Source organism: Neofelis nebulosa, chromosome 13 (assembly GCF_028018385.1).
Source record: "Neofelis nebulosa isolate mNeoNeb1 chromosome 13, mNeoNeb1.pri, whole genome shotgun sequence".
Taxonomy (NCBI): domain Eukaryota; kingdom Metazoa; phylum Chordata; class Mammalia; order Carnivora; family Felidae; genus Neofelis; species Neofelis nebulosa.
Genome location: NC_080794.1, coordinates 80342369 through 80365679, shown reverse-complemented (window position 1 = coordinate 80365679; position 23311 = coordinate 80342369). Strand labels below are relative to the sequence as shown.

Sequence of the window (23311 nt, the reverse complement as noted above, 5' to 3'; positions counted from 1 at the left end):
TCATTATCACATGGTCAGTGATGGCTATCATTATCATTATTATTTTTGCAAGGGGGGGGGGTTAAGCAAATTGCCTGAAGCTACACAGCTCGTAAATAAAAAGCAGCGATTTTGTGCTGTGATGTGCTGATAACCACCATGCTGGTAGAGGTTTACTCAAAGGCATGAGAAGCCCGAAGGCTTCCGGGGCTGGGGAGAGGACCACTCTGGGTAGCTTCACACAGCAAGTCAGTGAGCCACTTTAAGGGGGCAGAGGCCAAGCTTGGTAAGATGCCCTGCCTTAGGGCTGTGTGCTTGGACAGTGCGTGAGCCATTTAGATCTGCTAGAAGTCTCAGCTCTGATGTCTTCAGAAAAGTTAAGAAGCTTCTAAGTGCTAGAGTCAGCAAACAAGGTCAGATTGGATGGGCAAGAAGGAAAAAGAAACGAGCCATTAATCGTGGACCAATGAAGAAGAGGCTACTGCATCAGTCCCGGCAGGATGAGTGTCAGGGCAGTAGGATGGAGAAGAGGGGGCTGACCTAACTGAGTGGGGACAGGAACTCTGAGGTTTCTACCTGGTGAGCCTGGTAAAGCCACTGTGGGACATGGAAATCTAGGAAGGGTGCAGGGTGGGAATGGGTGAGAAGTTAACCCAGCAGCAGGTAAGCGTGGCTGAGAACTATTCCTTCCATGTTAAAGTCAGATGGGAATGGAGGGGAGCAAAAGCCCTAACAGAATACGTCTCATGGCCGGCTGGCCCAAGGAGGCAGCCAGGAGGCTGTCGGGGTGGACAGCCCCCTCTGCACCCACACCCACACCCTGACCCCCAGTTAGCACATGCCCTGCAAGCCCCACCTGGTGGCCCCCAAGGTGGTCTCTCAGAGACAGCCAGTGTCACATTCATGCCCATCTGCTGCCTTCCGAAAGGCCTTGTGGGGGCGGGGGGGGGGGGGGGCCCGACAGCAGGGGAGCGAGAAACCACCTCTGAGAAGAGGGAGGAAGAGACAGGTGGACAGCAAAAACAGCTGCCAAAGCAGAGACCTCATGGGTGGTGTGAAAGGCATCCTGTGACCCAGCGTCACAGAGAAACCTGCTCCCAGCCTGACACCACAGGGGACCAAAGCCCCAGCGGCTCCTGCCTCCCATGGTGTTACCTGAGCTATGGAAGAGCGTCCCCAGGAATGGAGGCCATTTATGGTACATTTCAGGTCCTGGCTGGCCACTTGAGAAGCGCTGTCTCATTTCTCCCTGGCGCAAAGTAAATGATAAATATCTGGAGAAGTGAATGGATCTCATATCACTCTGAAAGCCCTGCTTGCTCTGTCCATGGCTCCCCTTCGTTCTCTGTTCTCACCCTGCGGACTGCTGCAGGGGCTCTCACAGGAACATTTAGTGGCTCCCTACTACCTGTAGGACAAAGACCTAACCTTTCAGGCCAGAGGCACAGATGGTGTCTCGGGCCTGACGCAGCCTCCCTTGGACCTTTTCCCTCATGACTTGTCTGCACTAAGCCCGTCGAAGCAGTGCATACATCACTCCCCAAAGGTGCCCCATGGTGCCCTACTGTCACGGGGAAAGCGTGGCCAACGTGGTGGGGATCCACGGCCAGCATAGGCTTGACTCGGGCCCAGGTTTGAATCTGGGCTCTGCTTCTTCCAAATCTCTGTAACTCTGAGCAGTTTACAAATCTCTCTGAGTCTCTGCATCTTTATTCATAAAATAGAGGGTGGGGGAAATGGCGCCTGGCCCATGGGGTTTCATAACGATTCAACGAGTGTGTGCCTGTAAAGCAAATAGCCCAATTCTTGGCCGCAGTGAGTGCCTAGGAAGGGACATGCTTGCCGGCTGTACGATGCTGCGCCTGCTGACTCCAAAAGTCTTCCTTTTCTACCACCTTCCCATCCCACAGAGATGTCTGTTTCCCGTCCCAGCCCACCTCCATGCACTTGGTACTGAAGACGAACATCTGACAGCTGCCCACTTTCACACGGCTGTTAACCAGCATCACGTGTGTGCTTTCTGCCCCGTCTTCCCAGCTAAGGACACCTCTTCACCTCCCCCCTCGGGACCCTCGGCAGGGCCCTGCCCAGAGTAAAAGCTGAACAGGGGTTCATGGCTGGAACTGGCTATCACCCCATGTGTCTGAGTTGATTGAGGCCCCTCCTGCCCGGATGCGGAGGGATGGGTCAGGTGGCCTTTGTTCAGGGGGCGGGGTACCATCCTGAACCTCGAAGGTCTGCACAGAGTTAGTAAACAGAGCTTTGAGGGATGGAAGTAGGCTAAGGGGAAAGCGGTGATACTCAGGTTACATAAAGGCAATAAAGGTGGCCCAGCCCGTGATGCCAGGAGCCACTCCCGAAAGCAGCTCTCCACCACCTGGCAGCTCCCCAGATCCCTGGCACAGAGCAAGGGCATAACAGAATGAATGAACGAATGAATGAACAGATAAACTTAAGCCCAGCAGGACCTGGCAACCACCACCCACAGGGGAACCAGGAAACAAAGCTTCGAACCGAGCAGGATTGTTGCCGACATGATGGCAGTGGATAGCAGTGACAGGGCAGCTTCGGTGTCTGCGTGCCTGACGCGTGCCAGACCCTCTGCAGAGCCCTCCCGGTGCGTTTCTTCATTTGCTCCTTGTGACCCTCCTATTCCCATTTTGCAGGTAGGGAGACTGAGGATTGGAGAAGGCAAATCACTTGTCCAAAGTCACAGTCAGTAAAGAATCGAGCCTCGCCAAACCCAGGTCCCTCTGACACCAGAGCTCATGCCCCTCACTGTTGTCTCCCCCCAGACTTGACCGAGCTGGGTTAGCCCTTCAGGAGCTTTGTCCCTGAGACATAAGCCCAGTGCCAACAGCGGCTGGGCGCTCCCAGGCCGACACCGAAGCCTGATGTTGAGTCTCTGGGCAAAGCCATTCTCTGTGCTCTGCTCTGCTCCAAGCTGGGCTCAGCCAAAGTCCCGGAGCAGCATCCATCTTTGTGTCCACCTCTGCCTGGCCAATCAGGCTCTGACAGCCAGAAGGGGCCAGCATGACAGCTGGAAGCATGCACCCCTCTCTCAACTCTCCTATGCCTCCCCCCTCAGGCCAGCCGGGGCCCAGAAGGGGAGAGAAAAGCAGGGTCTTTTAAAAGGACTCAGAGAGAAAAAAAAGACCCATCAGCAATCATTCCAGGATTTGGGAAGACTAAGATTTTTTTGTTTTCCATCCCCAGGGGAGAACAAAAATATCTGAGCGAGAAAAGAAAATCAAAGGGCACCTGGGTGGCTCAGTCAGTTGAGCATCCGACTTTGACTCAGGTAGTGATCTCACGGCTCATGAGTTCGGGCCCCATGTGAGGCTCTGTGCTGACTGCTCAGACCTGGACCCTGCTTCGGATTCTGTGCCTCCCTCTCTCTCTGTGCTCCCCCCGCCCCCACTCATGCTCTGTCTCTGTCTCTCTCAAAAGTACATAAACATTTTTTAAAAAATAACACAAGAAAGAAAGAAAATCAAGATTCCAAAAGAGCCTGGTGAAGAGGAAACACCTGTGTTGAGGGCTGGGCAACAGCACCAGGCAGATCCAGGCTCCACCCTCACGGAGCCCTGTGGTCAAGTGGAGGACGGAGGTCAGTCATCAGACTGTGGCAAGGATAAGGACAAAACCCAGGCCTGGTGGGGTCACCAGTGAAGGCTTCCAGGGGAAGTGACCTGCAAGGTAGAGAGGCCCAGGGTCGAGTCGATTCCCAGGCAGAATTAGGGAAGTGTGTCTGGCGAAGGCATGGAGAAGAGAGGAAACGTGAAGGAGCGGCTGAGTCGGGGGCAGGGTGAGGAGCTGGAGTGGTAAGTGAGGACAGGTGAGGCAGGGCCTGGTCAGCTCTGATAAGACCCTCGGCCTATCGTAGCAGGTGCTGGCATGATGAGATGGACATTTTAGAAAGAGCTTCCTGGCTGCTGTGTGGAGCGTGGCTGGACACAGGTAAGCCTGGATGGAGTCAGGGTAGGGGGAGACAAAGGAGTTGAGGCAGGAGAGGGAGGTGGCCAGGGTGAGGGAAACAGTGGGGGTTAGGGTTAGGGTTAGGGTTAGGGTTAGGGTTAGGGTTAGGGTTAGGGTTAGGGTTAGGGTTAGGGGAGAGAGGCCTGACTCCAGAGATACTGGGATGCAGAGGGGCCCGGACTTGGATTGGCCGTGTGTGCTGGGCAGGGGAAGGTAAGCAGGGCACAGGGAGAGGGAGGTCCCCGGGTCTCTGGGCAGCATGGATTAGGGTGGTGATTTGCACCAAGATCAAACACAGAGGCAGCTTTAGAAGAAAGGGTTGCACACAGTTCATCAGGGCTACAGGAAAATTACATCAGCCGCTTGTCGTACCCAAGGATCACACGACCACACTGAAAACAGCCAGCAACAAACTGCCGAGCACTCTACAAAGCGTTTCCTACCAGGAACTCCTGTAGCCACCTGATCATCCACTAAGGTAAGGACTGCTGGGTCCCCATTTCAAAGATGAGCAAATCAAGTTTAAGGGACTTTCCCAAGGCCCTGGAATCAAGGGGGAGGCATGAGAGTCTCAGTCTTCTCGCTCCCAGTCTAGCAGGGACTCTACAGCCATATGTTTTCATTTAAAACGATATCTGGGGACACCTGGGTGGCTCAGTTGGTTGAGCATCTGACTTTGGTGCAGGTCATGACCTTGCAGTTCACGAGTTCAAGCCCCACATCTGGCTTACCGCTGTCAGCACGGAGCCTGCTTCAGATCCTCTGTCCTCTCTCTCTCTGCTCTGCCCCACTTGTGCTCTCTTTCTCTGTCTCTCTCAAAAATGAACATTTAAAAAATAAAATTAAATAAAATAAAATAAACAAAACAAAATAAAACAATATCTGATTTCTGGGCAGGGAAACAAATGACAGAGGATACAATTCCCTTGCCATAAGCAGAACTATGACGGGGCCACAGACCAAAATGTTCGTAGTTGGGTATCTCACTGGCCATTTAAATTTTCCTCTCTTTAGATTATATTTTGGAAATGTCATCAATGGATGGATTTTATTTTTGTAAAGAGACAACGAACTAAAAGATAATTCTAAAAATAATTTTTAAAGATGATACACGGACAGCACAACCATGAAACAGAAAAAAACAAACACCAGCACTCAGAATGTTTCTTGAGTTTGCATTTTCCTTTCTGACACTGGCTGTGAAGGGCCACAGCTAGGAGTCAACAGGAACCCGTGCCCACAGGCGCTCTTTAGGGGATAAACTTTTTGTTGTTGTTCTTTGGTGATTTTTTTTTTTTAATTTAAACGTTTATATTGGCCCCAAATCTCCTTCCACCCACATTTTTTCTTCTCACTCTCTTGGGTGCTAGCTCCGAGGTACTCGGAACAAGGGGTGTTTAATGCGTTGAGGCAGATGCCGCGAGAGATGTTGCCAAGGGGCTGCTGAGCAGACGGAGCCCGGGAAATAAATTCGTAAATAGAGTCTGGGCAGAGACCATTAAAAGTGTTGTCCTAGTGTCTCTTTATGGGGCAGAACGCTGTCATGCTGAGGCTGCTGCGGGTCAGCTGGCCCCTTGTGCTGGGTTGAGGTCCCCGTTGCTGCATAAACTAGCTTGTTTTTCCCACTTTCGGCGACGAGCCTTAAAACAGACAGAAAAGCCCTTCTCATGCCTGCGACTGCCGTGACTTGGGGCTGGCAAGCAGGGCCCAGGGCGCTCACCAAACCTGGTTTGCTTTGTCTGTCAGAGAGACACGGTTCAGGTTAATGGCGTCTGCAGATGCAAGCACAGGCTGGAAATGGAACATTCCAGAGGAAGCAAAGGAGGTGGAGAGGCCACTACACTCACTGCTTGAGTTTAGCTAATGTGTCTGGCCTTCAAAAAGACAGTATGGGCTTTCTGGCCTCTGAGCCAGAGATCAAAATGCCACAATGAGGTACAAAGGTGTTAATCTGAATACTAACTGTAATGGTAAAAACCACTGGAAAAGAAAAACAAATAGTTCTCACTGTGTGTGTATGTGTGTGTGTGTGTGTGTGTGTGTGTGTGTGTGTGTGTATACATACACATATATATATGTATATATATATGTGTATGTATAATCAATATGAAGCCTTCAAAAATCAAGTTTATGCTATACTTATGGGCAAGGGCTTATTTTCAAGATAGTTTAAAGGAAGAATACGCCCACAAAAAATAAATAAATAAGCCACAGGTAAGGATAGACTGCAGACCTGGACCAATGCTAGGTAGAAGGCATTAGGCCAGTTCCCCATTGCCCATTTGTATGCCCACTCCCCTGGAGAAGGGCAGCGCATGAGAATAGAAATTTCTGTGTTTTCTTCACTGATGTATCCCCAGTGCCTGACACTCAATAAATATGCATCAAATGGAAAAACATAAATCACATGTATGGAGAATGTTCATGACATGAGAAATATTTTTGAAATTATATTAAGAAAAAAGTAAGAAAGAAAAGGTAAGTATGTGCATGGGGGAAAATGCTAGAAGGAATTACATGAAAAGTGTTGACTACGACTAGCTGAGTGCTAAAGTTATGGGTGACCTTTCCTTACAATTTTCTGTATGTGTTTAAGCAAAGTAATTTACCAATTACAATGACTTGAACAAAGACAACAATGATAAAGATGGAATAAAAATGTAGTGTGCAGCATGGTTCAGAAAACTGTTAATCCTCTCTAGATGGTCCTGTGGCCTGTGGGGAAGCAGTCAGCCTGGGCCTGCCAGAGTTAACCCTGAGCCAGGGTCAGCAGGGAGTGGGGGGGTCTATGCTCAGACCTGGTGGGAACTGGGAGCCTCTGGCCCCTTGAACTTGACTTCCAAAGACCAGGTAAGAATGTGGGTATTAGAATACCCTAGAAAAGACAGATTAGAGTCCTAACTTCTAGTACTCCAGAATATGACCTTATTTGGAAATAGGGTCTTTACAGAGGTAATAGAGTTAAAATGAGATCATTAGGGTAGACCCTAATCCAGTATGACCAGAGTCCTTATAAAAAGGGGAAACGTGAACACACAAACACGCATACAGAAAAGGACAGGTGAGGGTGAAGGCAGAGATCAAAGTAATGCTTCTACAAACAGAGCAAAGCCAAAGATTGCCAGGAACCACCAGAAGCTAGGGGAAAGGCTTGATCCCAAACTTCCAGCCTCCAGAACTGTGAGACAGTAAATCTGTTGTTTAAGCCACCCAGTCTGTGACGCTTTGTTATGGCAGAGAAAGTAAACCAAGACAGCAAAGGAAAGCCTACCATGGAGTCAAGTCATGGGGAGAACATGGCAAGTCACTTCTTTCCCTGGGACTCGGTTTATCTACATGGAAAATGGGAGACCTGGCCTACAGCAGTGGGTTTTAAACATGGTTTTAACCTTGGGAATAAAATCTTACAAAGAGGTACAAACATAAAAGGTAAAAAGAAACCCTGATCAGTTAGAAGCCTGCTCTGGACCATACCCCCTCCCTGCAGAGCAGCCTTTGAAAACAATTCCAGATCATCTGTAAAATCTTGGTCAATACCCTATTCTAAGAACCTCCAAACTCGAAACCCACCAACTAGGATCACTGAGCATCTCACATGCATCCAAGCTTGCTCTGGACACCGGGAACCCAACCCCTTTGCCTTCAAGAGGCTGTTGGTCTTGATGGAGAGGTGAGGCTAATACCCGGAAAACCGGGCAGATAAGCCAGGCTGCCCTGTCCCTCCTGAGAGCTACAGCTGCAAACAGGTCACCTGATGTTCTAAATCCACCACATCTAAATTTATCTTGCCCTCCAAGGACGAGCAGATGCTGTGCCTTATCAGAGCATGGTAAGTGGCAGAATGACAGACGTGACGCGCCCTTATCGCCCCAAGGACGGGAATGACGTCTGCAGAAAGACTTGGTCTCCCTGACGATGAAATCAAGAGCTCACGTGCCAGGAGGACGGACGGGGACTGGGTCACGCAGGCCCTCAGGTGGGGTGGGACCTGTCCCAGGAGCCCAGATTCCTTTCCAGACCCTTAAGTGTACCTCGGGATGCTGGGGCGGGGAGGGGGAGCCAATGGCCCCTGAGGAAGGGTGCACAGAAGGGGAGGCTGTTTGCAGTAAGACCAGTCCCTGTTGCATCCCTGGGGGAGGACCCAAGGCGTCCCATTCCACACAGGAAGAGGAAGAAGGAGAACACTCAGTGAGCACCAACAGTGTGTGGGCAGACCACTGGGAGCTGGATTAAGGGGCCACTGCTGGTCAGAAAGCAGAGCTGAGCAGCCCAGTCTCTAGGGATAGTGTCCAGGGTCAGACTGGGCTGATGGGGGCCTGGGCTTCCCTCACCAGACAGAGGCCCTACAACCCCACCTGCTGAAGGCTACAGGATGGTTCCTGCCTGCCAGCATCCAAGCAGAATGGAGCAGGCGCCCCTCAGCCACGGTCCTGCAGATCAAAGGGGAAGAGGCTCTGACCATCCTCTCGGAGCCCACAGACTCATTAGGGGACACAAAGTCAACAAGGAAAGAAGATTCTGCCCTGCCGTGGAATCAGGTGGGGGATTCAGTCTTTACTCACTCAACTTTGGTTGTTTGTTTTTTGAGACAGAGAAAGAGAGAGAGAGAGCATGAGCGGGAGAGGGGCAGAAAGAGAGGGAGAGAGAGAATCCCAAGCAGGCTCTGCACTGTCAGCGCAGAGTCCAATGTGGGGCTCAATCCCACAAACCATGAGATCATGACTTAACTGACTGAGCCACCCAGGAGCCCCTCATTCAACTTTTAAGTACCCAAATAACATGCCAATGCATTCTCCTTTTTTAAAAAAGTCACCTTATAGATAAAGCTGATGTCCCCTCTGACTTCCATGCCTCCCCTGGGGCAACCACTGTTAGGACTATGGGGTGCCACCTTTCAGAACACCCACACGTCCTTTCAAAGAGATCTACCAGGCTAGGGGTCAGGGCAGAGTGTGTGACACTATGGGCTTCCCAAGGTGTGCGGTGGGGCAAAGGGAAGGAAAGAAGGCTGAGGACTGCAGGAATCAGGGTGAACCTCCAGGAGAAGGGGTCTGGAGGTGGGGGCTCAAGAAAAGGTAGGATTCACCAATGACCCCAAGGCAGGTGTTCTGGGGACTGGACCCATGTGATGTCAGCACAAAAAGAGACTCATTCATCATTCGTAGCCAATTCAGCCTCTCTAAAGCCCTCCCAAAGGGTCCTCGCCTTTGCCCTCCCACCACTAGCACCATGATGATGAGGATGACAAGGACAATGACAATGAAGGCATGTGCCGGGCACTCTGCTGGCCCTAATAACAGTTCTCCTGCTGTGGCATCAGTGTTTCGATTTAACAGGCAGTGAAACTGCAGCCCAGAGAAATTAAGCAAGTTGCTTAATGTCACATGGCTGGGGGCACCATTGACCACAGTGCCAATGCTGGAGGTCCCTCCACAGGACTGCACAGCTTCTGTAGCCAGTGCTACAGCTCTTGGGCCTCAACAATGCCTGGCACACATCAGGGGCTCCACAAATAGTTGTAGGCTGACTTCTTGTGTAAAGAGCATGAGCATTGTTGGGTGAATAAACAAGCAGTCCGAGGCAATTTTCACGCTATTACAGTGTTTGGGGTTGTTTTGTTTTGTTTTTTAAGTTAAGAATCTATATTTTCTTCTAGGCATCCCCAATAATCTAGAGCTTCTGCTCCTGGAGAGTTAAGGCTTTGGCAAGAAGCTCTCCCACAAGGCAAACGAAATGTCCCCCATCCATCTGTGAGTGCACAGGGCATCACGGCAGTTACTTTCTGTGAATGGCCTCCTCGTGAACGTCAGTCCCGCCAGGGGGTGGGGAGGGGGACTTGATTTATTATATGGCTTTTGGACAGTTCCTCCAGAAATACTGCCAAACAGAGGAATAATCAACTCTTTCACTCAAGCCCCTCATACTTTTTTTTTTTTAATGAAAGAATAAAGTACGCAATGAGCCTGAACTAAATAAATAAAAATGCCACACTTTTGCCCAACAGAACTTTCTGCGTCACTGAGGAATATTTACAGACCTCAACAATCTTTTATCTTCATGATGACGTCCAACCTTCTCAGTTTTGGGCATTCTGAGAACGTCTTTGATTTGGGTTCTCTAATTGTCTTATGGGAACAATTAGTTTATTAACTAATAATGTCATTATTCGATGGTGCTTTGAACAGACATTAGAGAACCGCTTCCCTCCCTTGTGGTCTGCCCACCCTCCACCAGGGCTGTCTGAAATCAGTTACTCACGTCTGGGCTCACACTGGAAACAGATATGTGTGGCAAGGAATCTCTGTCTTAATACTCATTGCTGACAATCACAGGTCTGGTTTCAGGCTGGGTAGGGAGGCAATGTCCATTCAGCCACTTTATCCATCCGCCCACCCACCCATCCATCCATTCACTGTGCCAGCCATGGAGACCTCCATGATAGAAATGACATGGTCCATACCTTCAGAGATCTCACGCAAAGAGATGCCCTGGGAGGCTCAGAGTGAGGCCACGTCCTCCAGGAATGTTCCTCATGGGTGGAGACCTCAGTATTGTTCTCTAGCTCAGCAGCCGGTATCTCCATCATGCAACTCTCTTGATTTGTTTTCACCTCCTTATTTCCCAGTCTCCTGGGCAAAGCTGTGAATGAGTTCCAAGATGGCAAGAACCAGGTCTACCTCCCCAGTGGGTGGTGCATAATAAGTGCTCAACGGGGTGCCTGGGTGCCTCAGTGGGGTAAGCACCTGCCTCTTGATTTTCAGCTCAAGTCATGATCTCATGGTTTGTGGGATCAAGCCCCGCATCTGGCTCCATGCAGACAGCATGGAGTCTGCTTGGGATTCTCCCTCTTTCCCTCTCTCTCTGCCCCTCCCCCCTCTCAAAATAAACAAACACTTAAAAAATAATAAGTTGCTCAATAAGTACTTTTTGAATAAGCAAATGAACACACAATCCATTCTTATGAAATAAAATAAAGACAGAAAAAGACCAACTCTGCTTTGAATACCGGCTGTGGCCTGATGCCCAAGATGTTTATGAGTCAATCTGATGTTGGGGAGTGGAAAGCTGTAGCTCAGGGCCTGGGGCCCAGACCCTCCTGGGCAGGTCACTTCTACTCTTGGAGCCTGTATACTTAGGTCCGAAATGTGTGGTTGGAGAAGATACTTTCAGTTCCTTGAGTCAGGCACTCTATGAAAACCTCACATCCCTGGGAGAATTGGTCAAACTGCAGCCTCAAGGAATAGGGGCCTGGCTGGACTCCCCCATCTAGCAGATGTGAGACCACGGCCCCGTCTTGTAAGTGTATGAAGCTTCTTCATGCACACAGCAAGGGTTGGGGAAAGGGTGCCATAGACTAGATGCTTCCCAAGTCCAAGCTTCTGGTACTTTTAAGTGGAGGACACTGGCTAAGATGAAATTTGGGTACAGCAAGCACAGGTCACATGATTTTTAAAAGAGCCCCAACTTCCAACACTGCACACCTCACTCACTCCTTGATTCACCCAATATTTGGTGAGGCCCTACTATGTGCCAGGCACTGTTCTAGTGGTGAACCAGACAAGACACAGTCACCACTGTTGTGGAACATCCAGTCCAGTTGGGGAGACGGAGAATACACAAATCAACAACTGAACAAAAGATGATTTCAGATACAGTTATGGGCAAAGAACATTAAGAAATTGTGAGGGGTGCCTGGGTGGCTCAGTGGGTTAGGCATCCGACTTTGGCTCAGGTCATGATCTCATGGTTTGTGAGTTCTAGCCCCTCATTGGGCTGTCTGCTGTCAGCACAGAGCCCACTTTGGATTCTTTGTCCTCACTCTCTCTGCCCCTCCCCTACTCTCTCTCTCTCTCTCTCTCTCTCTCTCTCTCTCTCTCTCTCTCAATAAACAAACAAACAAACAAACAAACGTAAACATAAAAAATTTTTTTGCACCATGTGAGAGGCAGCAAGTAGAGGGAGAAGCTGGTTGGGAAGGCTTCTATCTGAGCTGAGACCTAACAACTACCTGGCAAAACGTAGGAAGAACATTCCAGGTGGAGGGAACGGCAGGTGCAAAGGCTCCAGGCTGGAAACATACCTGGCGTAATTGGAGAACAGAAAGGTAACCCGTGCGGCTCGTGAATGGGGCAGGAGGGGGTGACCCGAGACGAGGGTGAGGGTCTGCCCATGCAGGGCAGGCTGGGAAGGGCATTGCCAAGAGGTCTGTGGGTAAGATTGAGAGGGTTTGTGGACTTGGAGGGAGAAAAATGTCATCTCTCTTTTCACCAGCCTTTACCTGAAAACGAGCACTTCCTTCCGTCACGAATGCCAACAACCGACAGTGACGTTAGTGGTGCCAAGCATTCGTCAACAAGATACTGCAGATGCATTCATAACACCACTGTGGCAGACATCTGGAAACATCACTTCCGCTCATCACAAACCCAGAGTTACAGCTGTTAGACCAGCCAGTTGGACACTACTATCTAAAGTGTTAACAAAGGAGCACACATATTTCAACATCATCAATTTTTAAAGTATCTCATAACTGAATCTGAAAAGAACCGGTTTCCTTTGTAACCCTACGTATTTTGTTTTATATAAGGAAAAGCATTATTCTGAGAAGGGGTCCCTAGGCTTTACCCGACGGCTAAAGTGCTCACAAGGAGTTCGATTTCTACTCCAGGAGGGACGGAGAACTGCGGACGTGCTTTCCACAGGTTTCATGGGCTGCAGCCTCCGGGTTGCAAAGTCACCCTGGCTGTGGGAGAAGACTGTGCCCGTACACGGTGGTGCCAAGGGCAAGTGAGGGCATGGCCTACTCCGACCTCTGTCCTGGGCAATCTGGAGGGGGCAGCGCCCCTAGGGCCTCGAGGGCTCTTCCCAAGCCTCTCCCACCCACCCACCACACCACCTCATGCTGCCCTCTTGACCCAGAGGAGCCCTGTCACTTGGCCCAAAGCCCACCCCAGGGCATCCTCCCAAAGAGCTTCAGAAAGTGAGCACACATATCCACAAGAAAAATAAATGCGGCCTTTGCCACTGTTTGGTTTGAATATTGGTCCAGAACAGAAACGAGATTTGTACTTTAGAAAAGCCTTCCAGCAGGACCCCAGCAGAGGCTGGGCGAACACCAGGCTGATGGACGGTGAACGCTCGGGAAGGCCCGAGCACAGGGACCCACTGCCCCGAGCGGCAGCTTTATGGCGGCCTTCCTGTTTTCCCCGGGCCTCTCTTCACACTGCCCTCTCACACACTGAGTCTTTTCAATGCCCTCCAGGAGAACAGAAGAATCCATTTGCACACGCCAGCACGCACGTTTCTCTCACCCTCCCCAGGGGGTGGACCCTGCCAGGAGGCCTGTTTATGGACATACAGGGACAGATGGGGAGGGGGCCCGCGGGTGGGGTCCTCAGAAAATCTGAGAGCTGAATCCCATGCTCCCAGATCCCCCAGACCAGAGGTGAGACTGAGGTCTGGCCAACTGGAAGGTGAGGGACATTTGTGGTGTTTCTGGGGTGGTGCTAGGAAGCTCATGGGGGGCAGGGATGCAGTGTGGGGTATGGGGGAGGGGGCTGGGAAGGGCAGGACTGGCTCACCTCAAAGGATCAGAACAGCATCCGAGAGGAGTGGAGAGGAGGCGTGCACCGGGTCTTTGGAACCAGATTTAGTGAGCGGAAAAGGAAACTGAGGCACCCACGTTGCTGATGAGGACCAGCAGAAGAGAGACAGCTCTAGCAGCCAGCTACACCAACCGCTGCCCGTTCAGCTCAGAGCCCCTTTCCCAGGCCTCTGACTAGAAAAGAACACGCTGGGGTTTCTTTGGAGGGGGAGGGGGTTGATTTTTTTTGTCTACACCCATTGGCATTTCTGGGCTGTGAGTGTCTCCCGCACCCGGTGCCTGGGAATAAGGAAGGCAGAAAGGAGAACCCAGGAGCTCACTGTCAGGTCATTCTTCACATTCCCGGGCCCCCAGCCAGTCTGCCTTCTTGTCTCCACTTTTCAGAATTTTCCTATATTTGTTTCGTACATAATGTCCAGAGCTTTGGCCTGTCCTTGGTGGGAGGGCCAGGGACAATACATCTCTTCTATCGTGTCTGGAACCAGAAGTCCTGTATTTCATACTTATATGTTTTATATTTTTAAGCAACACATGACTCAAATATAGAGAATACTCAGGTTTCTTTAACCTGCATGGCAGGAATGCCCTTTACACGGCTTTCAATGCTCTTCCATTTATTGGAAACACTGTATAAGTTGATTGTTATGCCCCTTCATCCTTTCCTTTGCTCATTCAGCCACCCAGCTGTCTGCTGTGAGCCTCCAGGCACCAGGTACACAGTAGAGAATTTAAAAGATCCTTCCCAAAGAGCCTTTCCCACTTGGGGTGAGCAGACAGCAAACCACAGCTGAGGCAGGGTACCCCCACAGAAGAGAACAGTGCGCTCTGAAAGACCCTGGCCAGTGGGGTAATTTAAATTCTCTGAGGAAGACATGAACAGACACTTTTCCGAAGAAGACATCCAGATGGCCAACCGACACGTTCAACATCACTCCTCATCAGGGAAATGTTGAACAAAAGACGTTCAACATCACTCCTCATCAGGGAAATACAAATCAAAACCACAATGAGATACCACCTCACACTTTAGAGTGGCCAAAATGAAGAAATCAGGAGACTATAGATGCTGGCGAGGATGTAGAGAAACGGGAACCCTCTTGCACTGTTGGTGGGAATGCAAACTGGTGCAGCCGCTCTGGAAAACAGTGTGGAGGGTCCTCAAAAAATTAAAAATAAAACTACCATATGACCCAGCAATAGCACTACTAGGAATTTATCCAAGGGATACAGGAGTGCTGATTCGAAGGGGCACATGCTTCCAAGTGTTTATACCAGCACTTTCAACGATAGCCAAAGTATGGAAAGAGCCCAAATGTCCATCAACTGATGAATGGATAAAGAAGATACGGTATATATATATACAATGGAATACTACTCAGTGATGAAAAAGAATGAACTCTTGCCATTTGCAACAACATAGATGGAACTGGAGGGTATTATGCTGAGTGAAGTAAGTCAGAAAAAGACAGATATCATATGTTTTCACTCATAGGTGGAATTTGAGAAACTTAACAGAAGACCATAGGGGAAGGGAAGGAAAAATAAATGGCAAACAGAGAGGGAGGCAAACCATGAGAGACTCTTAAATACAGAGAACAAACTGAGGGTTGATGGGGGCAGGGGGTTGGGGGGGCGGGGAAAATGGGAGATGGGCATTGAGGAGGGTACTTGTTAGGATGAGCCCTGGGTGGTGTATGTAAGTGATGAATCACGGGAATCTACTCCTGAAGCCAAGACAACCCTGTATACACTGTATGTTAGCTAACTTGACAATAAATTATTTTTAAATAAATAAATAAATAAATAAATAAATAAATTCTCTGAGGAAGTGGTCTTGGGGCCTGACTGTGCCCCACAGGGCATTCCTGGTACCACCACCTGTGGGCGGTCCTCCCAAAAGCAGAGAAGCAAATGGCTTCCCAAGAACAAGCTTTGCAGGTAAGGCCCTCCCAAATGAGCCTGGCTCTCACACAATGACCCCGCCTCTCTGCACAGCTCTCCACTTTGAGGGCAGGGGTTCTTACCTCCTATTCAAGCTCTCTCCTCTAAATCAACACCCCAGAAAGGTCTCTTGCATCAGTCCTTTGGCTGTAAGCATGAGTGGGAGCCCCTCCTTGGGCCCACTGAGGAAAACTGGGCTCAGCACCCAGGAAAGACATTCTGGTCTCCGGTGAACTTGCTCACCCTGGACAGGAGAGGGCTTGTCTCCCCAAGGGGGTATGACAACCATGGCAACTGAGGTCTCCACCCCTAGCCCTATTCTCTCCAAGCATAAATTAGCAGTGAAGAACAAAATGGCCCCAGGAAATAATGGGCCAACTCCAGATAAGCTCTTCCTGTCTTCTCTCTGAAAGCCACTTGGAGTTTAACTGGCAAAACTCTCCCAGCCTCAGGAGATGTGCCCATCTTCTCTCCCACCCTGCCCCATGTGCCCCAAAGGGTGAACATCAAGGGTGAATGTGGCACCCCCAGCACAGGAAGGACCTAGCAGAGTGATGGCTGCTGGGCCTCCCAGAAAGAAAGCTGAAGTGCTAAGGGAGGTGTCCTGGGCTCCTGAGGACAGCTCCAGTGAAGCCCTTTACACATGGTCTCACTTGACTGGGTTCATGATCATTTCTTTCACCCGAGGAAACAGAGGCTCAGTAAGATTAAGTGACTCGTCAGGGGGCCAGTAGAGAGGGTGAGATTTGAACCCAAGTCTGTCTGGACCCAGAGACCCTGATCCCTTAGGCCAGCTCCACTCACCCTAAGAACACCGTGGGGGTCTGATCTGAGGTAGATCTTGAGGACATTTCCCATGCATTAGCACCCCATCTTCTTCACCTGCTCACATCTGTCTTCATCAGGTACAGGTGGCTTCCTTTCATTTCATAAACACTAATTAAGCGAGCTCCTCCCTCCATGGTGGGCATGCAGGGCACACAGAACAAGCAGTTGTCATCTGCTGCGACAGCAAGGCAGAAGAATCTGGAGGGTGGGCTAAGCGGCCAGGACTGAGCAGCCCTGGGGGGGCCATGTAAGTCCCGCCTAGCCTGGGGAACTGGTGGAGGCCAGGCCACATGGAAAAGCCATTCGGAAAAGCTAAGTGGTTTTGAGTGGCTTCACATTTCATAGCAGGCACTGGGAAGTTCACCCACAGCCCTGGACAGAAGTCCCAAGAGCAGCAAGGCCCACAGAGTTCTGGGTGACAGGGCCATCCTCTATCCAGCATTCAATGGATCTCGGTCTAATAAACAGTGGTTAGCACGTCCACAAGCGCTCCGACAGACAGGAGCAGATAAGAAGCCTTCACGCAGCAGGGGCTGGTGTACATGGGGCACACAGGGGAGAAGGGTCAGGGCCCCCACCAGTAAGGAGGAGCCCCACCATGCCCACCCCCTCCGTGGGAGCCCTGTGTCCTCATTTGGTGAGTTTGGCTGTGCCAGCCCCTTAAGAAACAAGGTCCCTCTGCTGTTCAAGGTGCTTTGCTGTGTGGGTGCCGGATAAAGAGTTCTGGGCTGTTACCACTGAACAGGGTGGCCCCTCAGTGAGCACATCAACATCCTCAGCAAGAGGACAGGGAGCCTAGACATTCGCCTCACCCTCAATTCCCAAAGCTTTGCTTGCTGAGGGCAGAGCCCACAGTCTCCAGGAAAGAAGGGTGGAAAGCTATATGTGGGTGCTCAGTGCCAGGCCTGGCCCACCTCCACCACCCTCCTACAAGCTGTGCAACTTTGGGCTGGTTGCAGAACCTCAGTTTTCCCACCCAAGAGACGGAGTAAAAAAAAAAAAAAAAAAAAACAGTACTTGCAGGGCGCCTGGGTACCTTAGTTGGTTGGGTGTCTGACTCTTGATTTTGCTCAGGTCACGATCTCACGGTTCAGGGGATTGAGCCCAGCGTTGGGCTCCAAGCTGACAGCACGGAGCCTGCTTGGAATTCTCTCTCCCTTTCTCTCTCTCTCTCTCCCCACTATCCCCCCTCTCAAAATAAATACATAAACTTAAAAAACAAAACAAAACAGTACTTGCCTCCAAGGGTAATTGGGAGATAATCCTGCCCAGCACACACCAAAGAGTCAACGAGCGTTAGTTCCATCTTTACGTCAATTAGCAAGGATGTCAGCCTGGAGCTCCTATCTGGAATCACTTTGCTGCACTAATTGTTTCGTATTTGACTCACTGTCCAAATAGTTTGGTTGTAAGTGGGCTCCTTGCTCCCCTCCCAGCCCCTTCCCATGCCCCCTCCAGGCAGGGCAGCTTACCTATGGTCCTTCGGAGGTCTTCACACTGGCTGATGTGAGGAAACTTCAGGATTTCCTTCCACTTCTTGCTTTTCCCCTTGCGCTTTCCTCCACCCCCTGCAGAAATGGGGGGAAAAGATGTCGGGCTCATGTTGGTCTTGTGGAAGGCTCCAGAGCCTGTTTCCCATCCCGGCGAGCCTGTCCACCAGCTCCAGGGGCTGGGAGACAGCCAGGGGGCTCAACGTCAAATCAGTGGCACACCCCAAACCCCCCAGGCACACACACTCCCTCCTGACCAGCATCAAGCCTGTGTGTTCTCCCCACACAGTTGGGCCGGGCTCCTCAAGCAGCAGGAACAGACGAGCCCCTCCAGTCATCCGTGCCTGAACCCACGCCAGTTGCCCTGTTCTTTCTCCACATCTCCCCCTGCTCTTCAGGCCCCCTGGGTGCCCAGTCTGTGGCGTCAGACTAGACCCCAACCTTCCCACAGCAGGGGCCAGGCCGGCTGGACTTAATATTGCCTTCGGGCTTGGGAAGTCCTTGCGGAATGGATCCACAAGTGAGTGGACTGCAGCTGCCTCACTGCCTCCTTTTGTCCTCTTGTTTCCTGGGGAGGGTCCCGTTCCCCAACTGGAGGCCAGAGGTTGGCAACAAGGACTTCAATTTCCACTTGTCTTGTGTACCCCCTTCTTCTCCCTCCCCCACAAACCCCAGGGTCTCAGAGGATGTATACCCAAGGCTGGAAGGACTCCTGAAGGGCCCCATCCTGCTTTGCATCCTCCTCTGTGCGCATGTGCGATGAACACGCGCATGCTAGGGATACGCACGTGTGATGGATGTGCACGCATGATGAGCACACGTGCAATGAATCTGCACACACAATGAACATGCACACGTAATGAACATGAAATTAACACGTGGAGCTGAGTAAGGTACACACTCGGGGCATTCCCACCAACCACGCTAGTCTTATCCAAGGGACAGTGGACAGATGTCCGAACGCTCAGGTCTACAAACAGCAAGGGGAGGCACCAACTCTGGCCTGTGTTCCTGAGCCCACCGGCATTTGAGCCCCAGACCTGGAGGCCCCTCTGTGTCTAGTGGCCAGGACCTTCCAGGGACTGAGATGCCATTACCCACCATCCACCTCCAGAGTGGCCTTAGATACCATATCACTAAAGATCATATAGCTCTTTAGGTCCTTCAGTATTTTAGGATATTGAGGGCCTCTCACCCTCCTCCATGTAGTCAACACCCCAACACCTGTGGACTTTAGAGCCCAGTTAGAGACACAGGATCTGGGGTAGGGCCTCGGCACCCTGGGCCTGCTCCTTGCTCTGGGTTGGGTGTGCAGCACCTCCAGCCTTTAACCCTTCCAGAGCGTGCCTGGGCCCCCCTCTCCAACCAGCAAACCAAGGGATACAGGAGGGCTTAGCTTGTGCCCACCCGGGCCCGATGTGTGCCCCAGGGCTGGCAGGGAGCTGGTCTCAAGAGTGGGGATCCCCAACCGTCAACCCTGTTGCCCTGGAAAGCTAAGGCCGGGTTCCCCATTAGCAAGTGGGTTGGCTTCTGAGGCTGGGACCAGGACCGCCACCCTGGGGGCTGGGAAGTAGGAGAGGGAGCTGATGGTGGGGGTGTCCTTTCTCTGCTCTCTGCTTGTCCTGTCTTCTTTTCCTCTCAAGCCTCTGCAGAGGGCAAAGGCCTCAGACTCTACAGGACAGAACAAGTGTGCATTGGGCATTTGCTGTGGCCAGGCACCATTTGAACATTATCTTGTGTAATCCTCAGAATGTCTTGTTGAGGAAGAGATCACTGTGAGCCACGTCACAGATGAAGAAACAAATATCCAAGGTTGAGCAACTCGCCGGCTGATGACCCATCTGACTCCACACTTGCTCTTTCCTCTAACCAGGGTCAACACACATGTGCGCACACTGCAGAGTCCTTCCCCGGGGCCCTTCCCTGGACTCTCTGCAGTCCTTACTCTAAATCTACAAGGCAGGACTATTACTGTTCCCCCCTGACAAATAAGGAAACTGAGGCATGGGGAAGAAAGAAGCAAGTGGCTTTCTTTACTGGCTTATTAATAGCAGAGCCAAGGCCCCAACTTGAGTAGACTCTGGACCCCAGGCACTCACCCTCACCCTTCTGTCTGTAAACCTCCCTTTGGGGTACATTGAAAGCCAGGGAAATTCTCAGGGATAAAAAAAACCCTGCTGGGGTCAGACCCCAGAAGTGATGCATCATCGAGTAAGAGGAGCAGGAAAGGGATCTCTCTAGCTGGGGCCCAAGCTTGCAAGCTCTGAGAAAAGACGTCACCCCAGACACCTGCAGACTTGTTCTGCTTGACCCACACGTGGCTTGTTTGTTTGCCGTTCACTGAACCAGTTGTCAAGATTTCAAACCACGAGGAGACTTCACATGCAAATCCGGATTTCAGATTTCTCTCCATAACGAAGCATCCCACATGGCAAGAATGGGTTAGAGCTAGGGAACAGCTGCTCCCGTGGACAGGCCGTGTGGCCTGCTTGGCCTCTGTAGGGATTAAAATGTGCATCCCCTAGAAAAGGGCCGCCCTCTGGAGACATCAGCAAAGTCAGACGCTCCCGTCTCAGCCCCCACCAGGCTGGGAGGTCAAAAGGGGCCATCAGAACAAGAACTAAGTCCTTGTCCTTTCCTATTCCTGCACTATTCGCTCCCAGATCTGGCTGGAAGAAAGCACATTTGTGTGTGTACGATAAAATATACACAACATGAAATGTGCCATCTTACCCATGATTAGGTATACGGTCCAATGGCACGGATACATTCACATTGTTATGCAGCCATCACCACCATCCACCTCCAGAACTCTTTCATCACCCCAGACTGGAACTCGGGACCTATTAAACACTAGCTCCCTCCTCCCCCCTAGCCCCTGGCAGACACCATTCTACTTTCTGTCTCTGTGAATTTCACTCCTCCAGTGAAATCACACAGTATGTCCACTTGTGACTGGCTCATTGCACTTAGTGTAACCTACACGAGGTTCGTTCATGTTGCGGCGTGTGTCAGATTTCATTCAGCTTTTAAGACCAAATAACATTCCATTGTGTGTAGGTACCACATTTGGTTTATCCATTCCATCCATTTTTAAAAATTTTTTTTAACATTCATACATTTTTGAGAGACAGAGAGAGACAGAGCGTGAGTGGGGGAGGAGCAGAGAGAGGAGACACGGAATCCGAAGCACACTCCAGGCTCCGAGCTGTCAGCACAGAGCCTGACATGGAGCTCAAACCCACGAACTGTGAGATCACAACCTGAGCTGAAGTCAGACGCTTAACCGACTGAGCCACCCAGGCGCCACCATCCATTCATCTACTGATGGACACTTGGGTTGTTCCCACCACTTGGCTTTTGTGATCGGTGCTGCTATGGATATCTGAGTCCCTGCTTTTAACTCTTTTGGGTATATGTCCAGGAGTGGAATCACTGGGTCATATTGTAGTTCCACTTTTCTGCAGAACTGATGAAGTCTTCTGGACAGTACAGATCACCAGGCTCTACTGCATCAGGCTGTCTCCCAACTCTCTGTGATCAGAACCCAGGGATGTGACTTCTGGAAAGACCCATCCCCCTACCCCCCGCCAGGTGATTCTCAGGTGGCCAGTGTATGGAAACCAGAAGCCTATTTTGCACGCATATACGTGTGTGTGTGTGTGTGTGTGTGTGTGTGTGTGTGTGTGTGCATAGTTCTTACAGATTAATTGAACCATTAGGAACATTAACCCACACTCATTCATTCACTCAGCCAATATATGTTGAGCATCTACTAGAAGGAGCTGGGGCAAGAGACACAGGGTGTCACCATCTTGGGGCTTCCAACCTAGCAAGGAAGACAGACATCAAAGGCTTTATTTCAGTGGCTCAACGCAGGGGGACAACTTTGTCCTCTGGGGGACAACCGGCAATGTCTAGAGATATTTTTGGTCGTCACAGCCGGGGCGGGGGTGCTACTGGCATCAGGTAGGCAGAGGCCAAGAACGCGGTTGGGCAGTGTACAATGCGTGAGGCAGCCCCCCACAACAGAGCGATCTGCCCCAAAATGTCGATAGTGCTGAGGTGGAGACACATTGCTTTATTTAACAAGCATTTGGACCAGCACTCAGAAGGGCAGGGTTTGGGGGAGACATTAGTAACGGGGCAACATGTCGCTGAAGCTGGAGTTAGGAAGGGAGGGGGTACCACCCAGGGAGCTGTCCCGGGCCAAGGGGGCAGACTTTCTGGCCCATGTGGGGCTCCTTTCCTCCTAAGGAGTAGGAGCCCCCAGAACAGGGCAGGGACTGTGGTGGGCAGAATAATGCTCCCCAAAGTGTCACCTGAACATGTTAGCCTATATCACACAGGGGAACGAATATTACAGATTGAATTAAGGATAACAGCGGGAACATTATCTCAGGTGGTCTCGGTGGACCCAGTGTAATGGTTAGAGTCCTTACATGTGGAAGAGGGGGAAGAAGAGTCAGTTTAGAGCCATGCTGTGTGAGGAAGACCAGAAAAGCCACTGCCGGCTTTGAAGACGGAAGGGGCCACGAGAAGGCGGGTGGCCTCTAGAAACCACAAAAGGCAAGAAAACAGATTCTCCCTGGGAGCCTCCAGAAAGAACGGAGCCCTGCCCACACCCTAGTTTTAACCCAGTAAGACCCCTGTCAGACTTCTGACCTCCTGAAATGTAACTCATTAATTTGTGTTCTTTTAATCCATTGGGTTTGTGGTATTTGTTACAGCGGCGAAAGGAAACTAATCCAGGGATGCTCTCCACGGGGTGTCCCCCTAAATGGCCACTGGGATCCTGAACTCACCTGGCCTCCAGTTCCTTGGACACAAACCCTGCCCCTCCATAACTCAAAGAGGTCGCCACTTCCAGACAAATAGTTAGCTCTTACGTGTGCTACTGGGTTATTAGATCACATATTTGATGACTGAAGTGTCAACACTCTATTATTTCAGTCAGACGTGACTGTCTCTCAGGACCCTGAGGTGGTGAGGCCCAACACCCTGCTGCAGAAGTTCCTTGCGTGTCCTGGCCCTGTGACCCCAGCTGCCCCAGGCCCACCTCCCTGCTTGGGAGGATGTCAGGCCTACAGGGAGCTAAGGCCACCACCTCTCCACTACTCAGGGCCCAGCCAGGCCCCAGCAGCTGGAATGGCCAGTTCCCAGGCCTGCCCATCAACCACTGCTCATCCGTTCTCCTTGACCAGTTTCAAAGCCCTTCACCATGTGGTCACAGTCTTTCCAAGCTTTATTTCTCTCCCTGCCATTGCTCTCGGGACCTTTGCACTCACTGTTCCTTCTGGCAGTAACATCTCCTGCCTACCTACTGTATAAATGACTTTCATCCATGCTTCAAGTCTTAACACAGGCATTCGGCTTCAAGGCTTCCTATGCACCATATGGCCATCCAGGAGGGCCTTCTCTGACCTCAGTAGCTGAAGTGGGGCCCGTTCTCTGCCTTCACCACTGCCATTAAACAGTGTTTGGGAGGCCC

The 23311-nt window shown here is 51.0% G+C and overlaps 1 protein-coding gene across 2 annotated transcripts in view; it reads right to left on the bottom strand.

Moving 5' to 3' along the window:
- GRK5 (G protein-coupled receptor kinase 5) overlaps positions 1–23311 on the bottom strand; it is a 211585-nt gene that overhangs the window by 95961 nt on the left and 92313 nt on the right. For both annotated transcript variants that reach the window (XM_058697932.1, XM_058697931.1), the window contains exon 2: positions 17803–17898. In XM_058697932.1, the coding sequence (XP_058553915.1) occupies positions 17803–17898 (96 nt within the window). The remainder of the gene's footprint in view (positions 1–17802; positions 17899–23311) is intronic.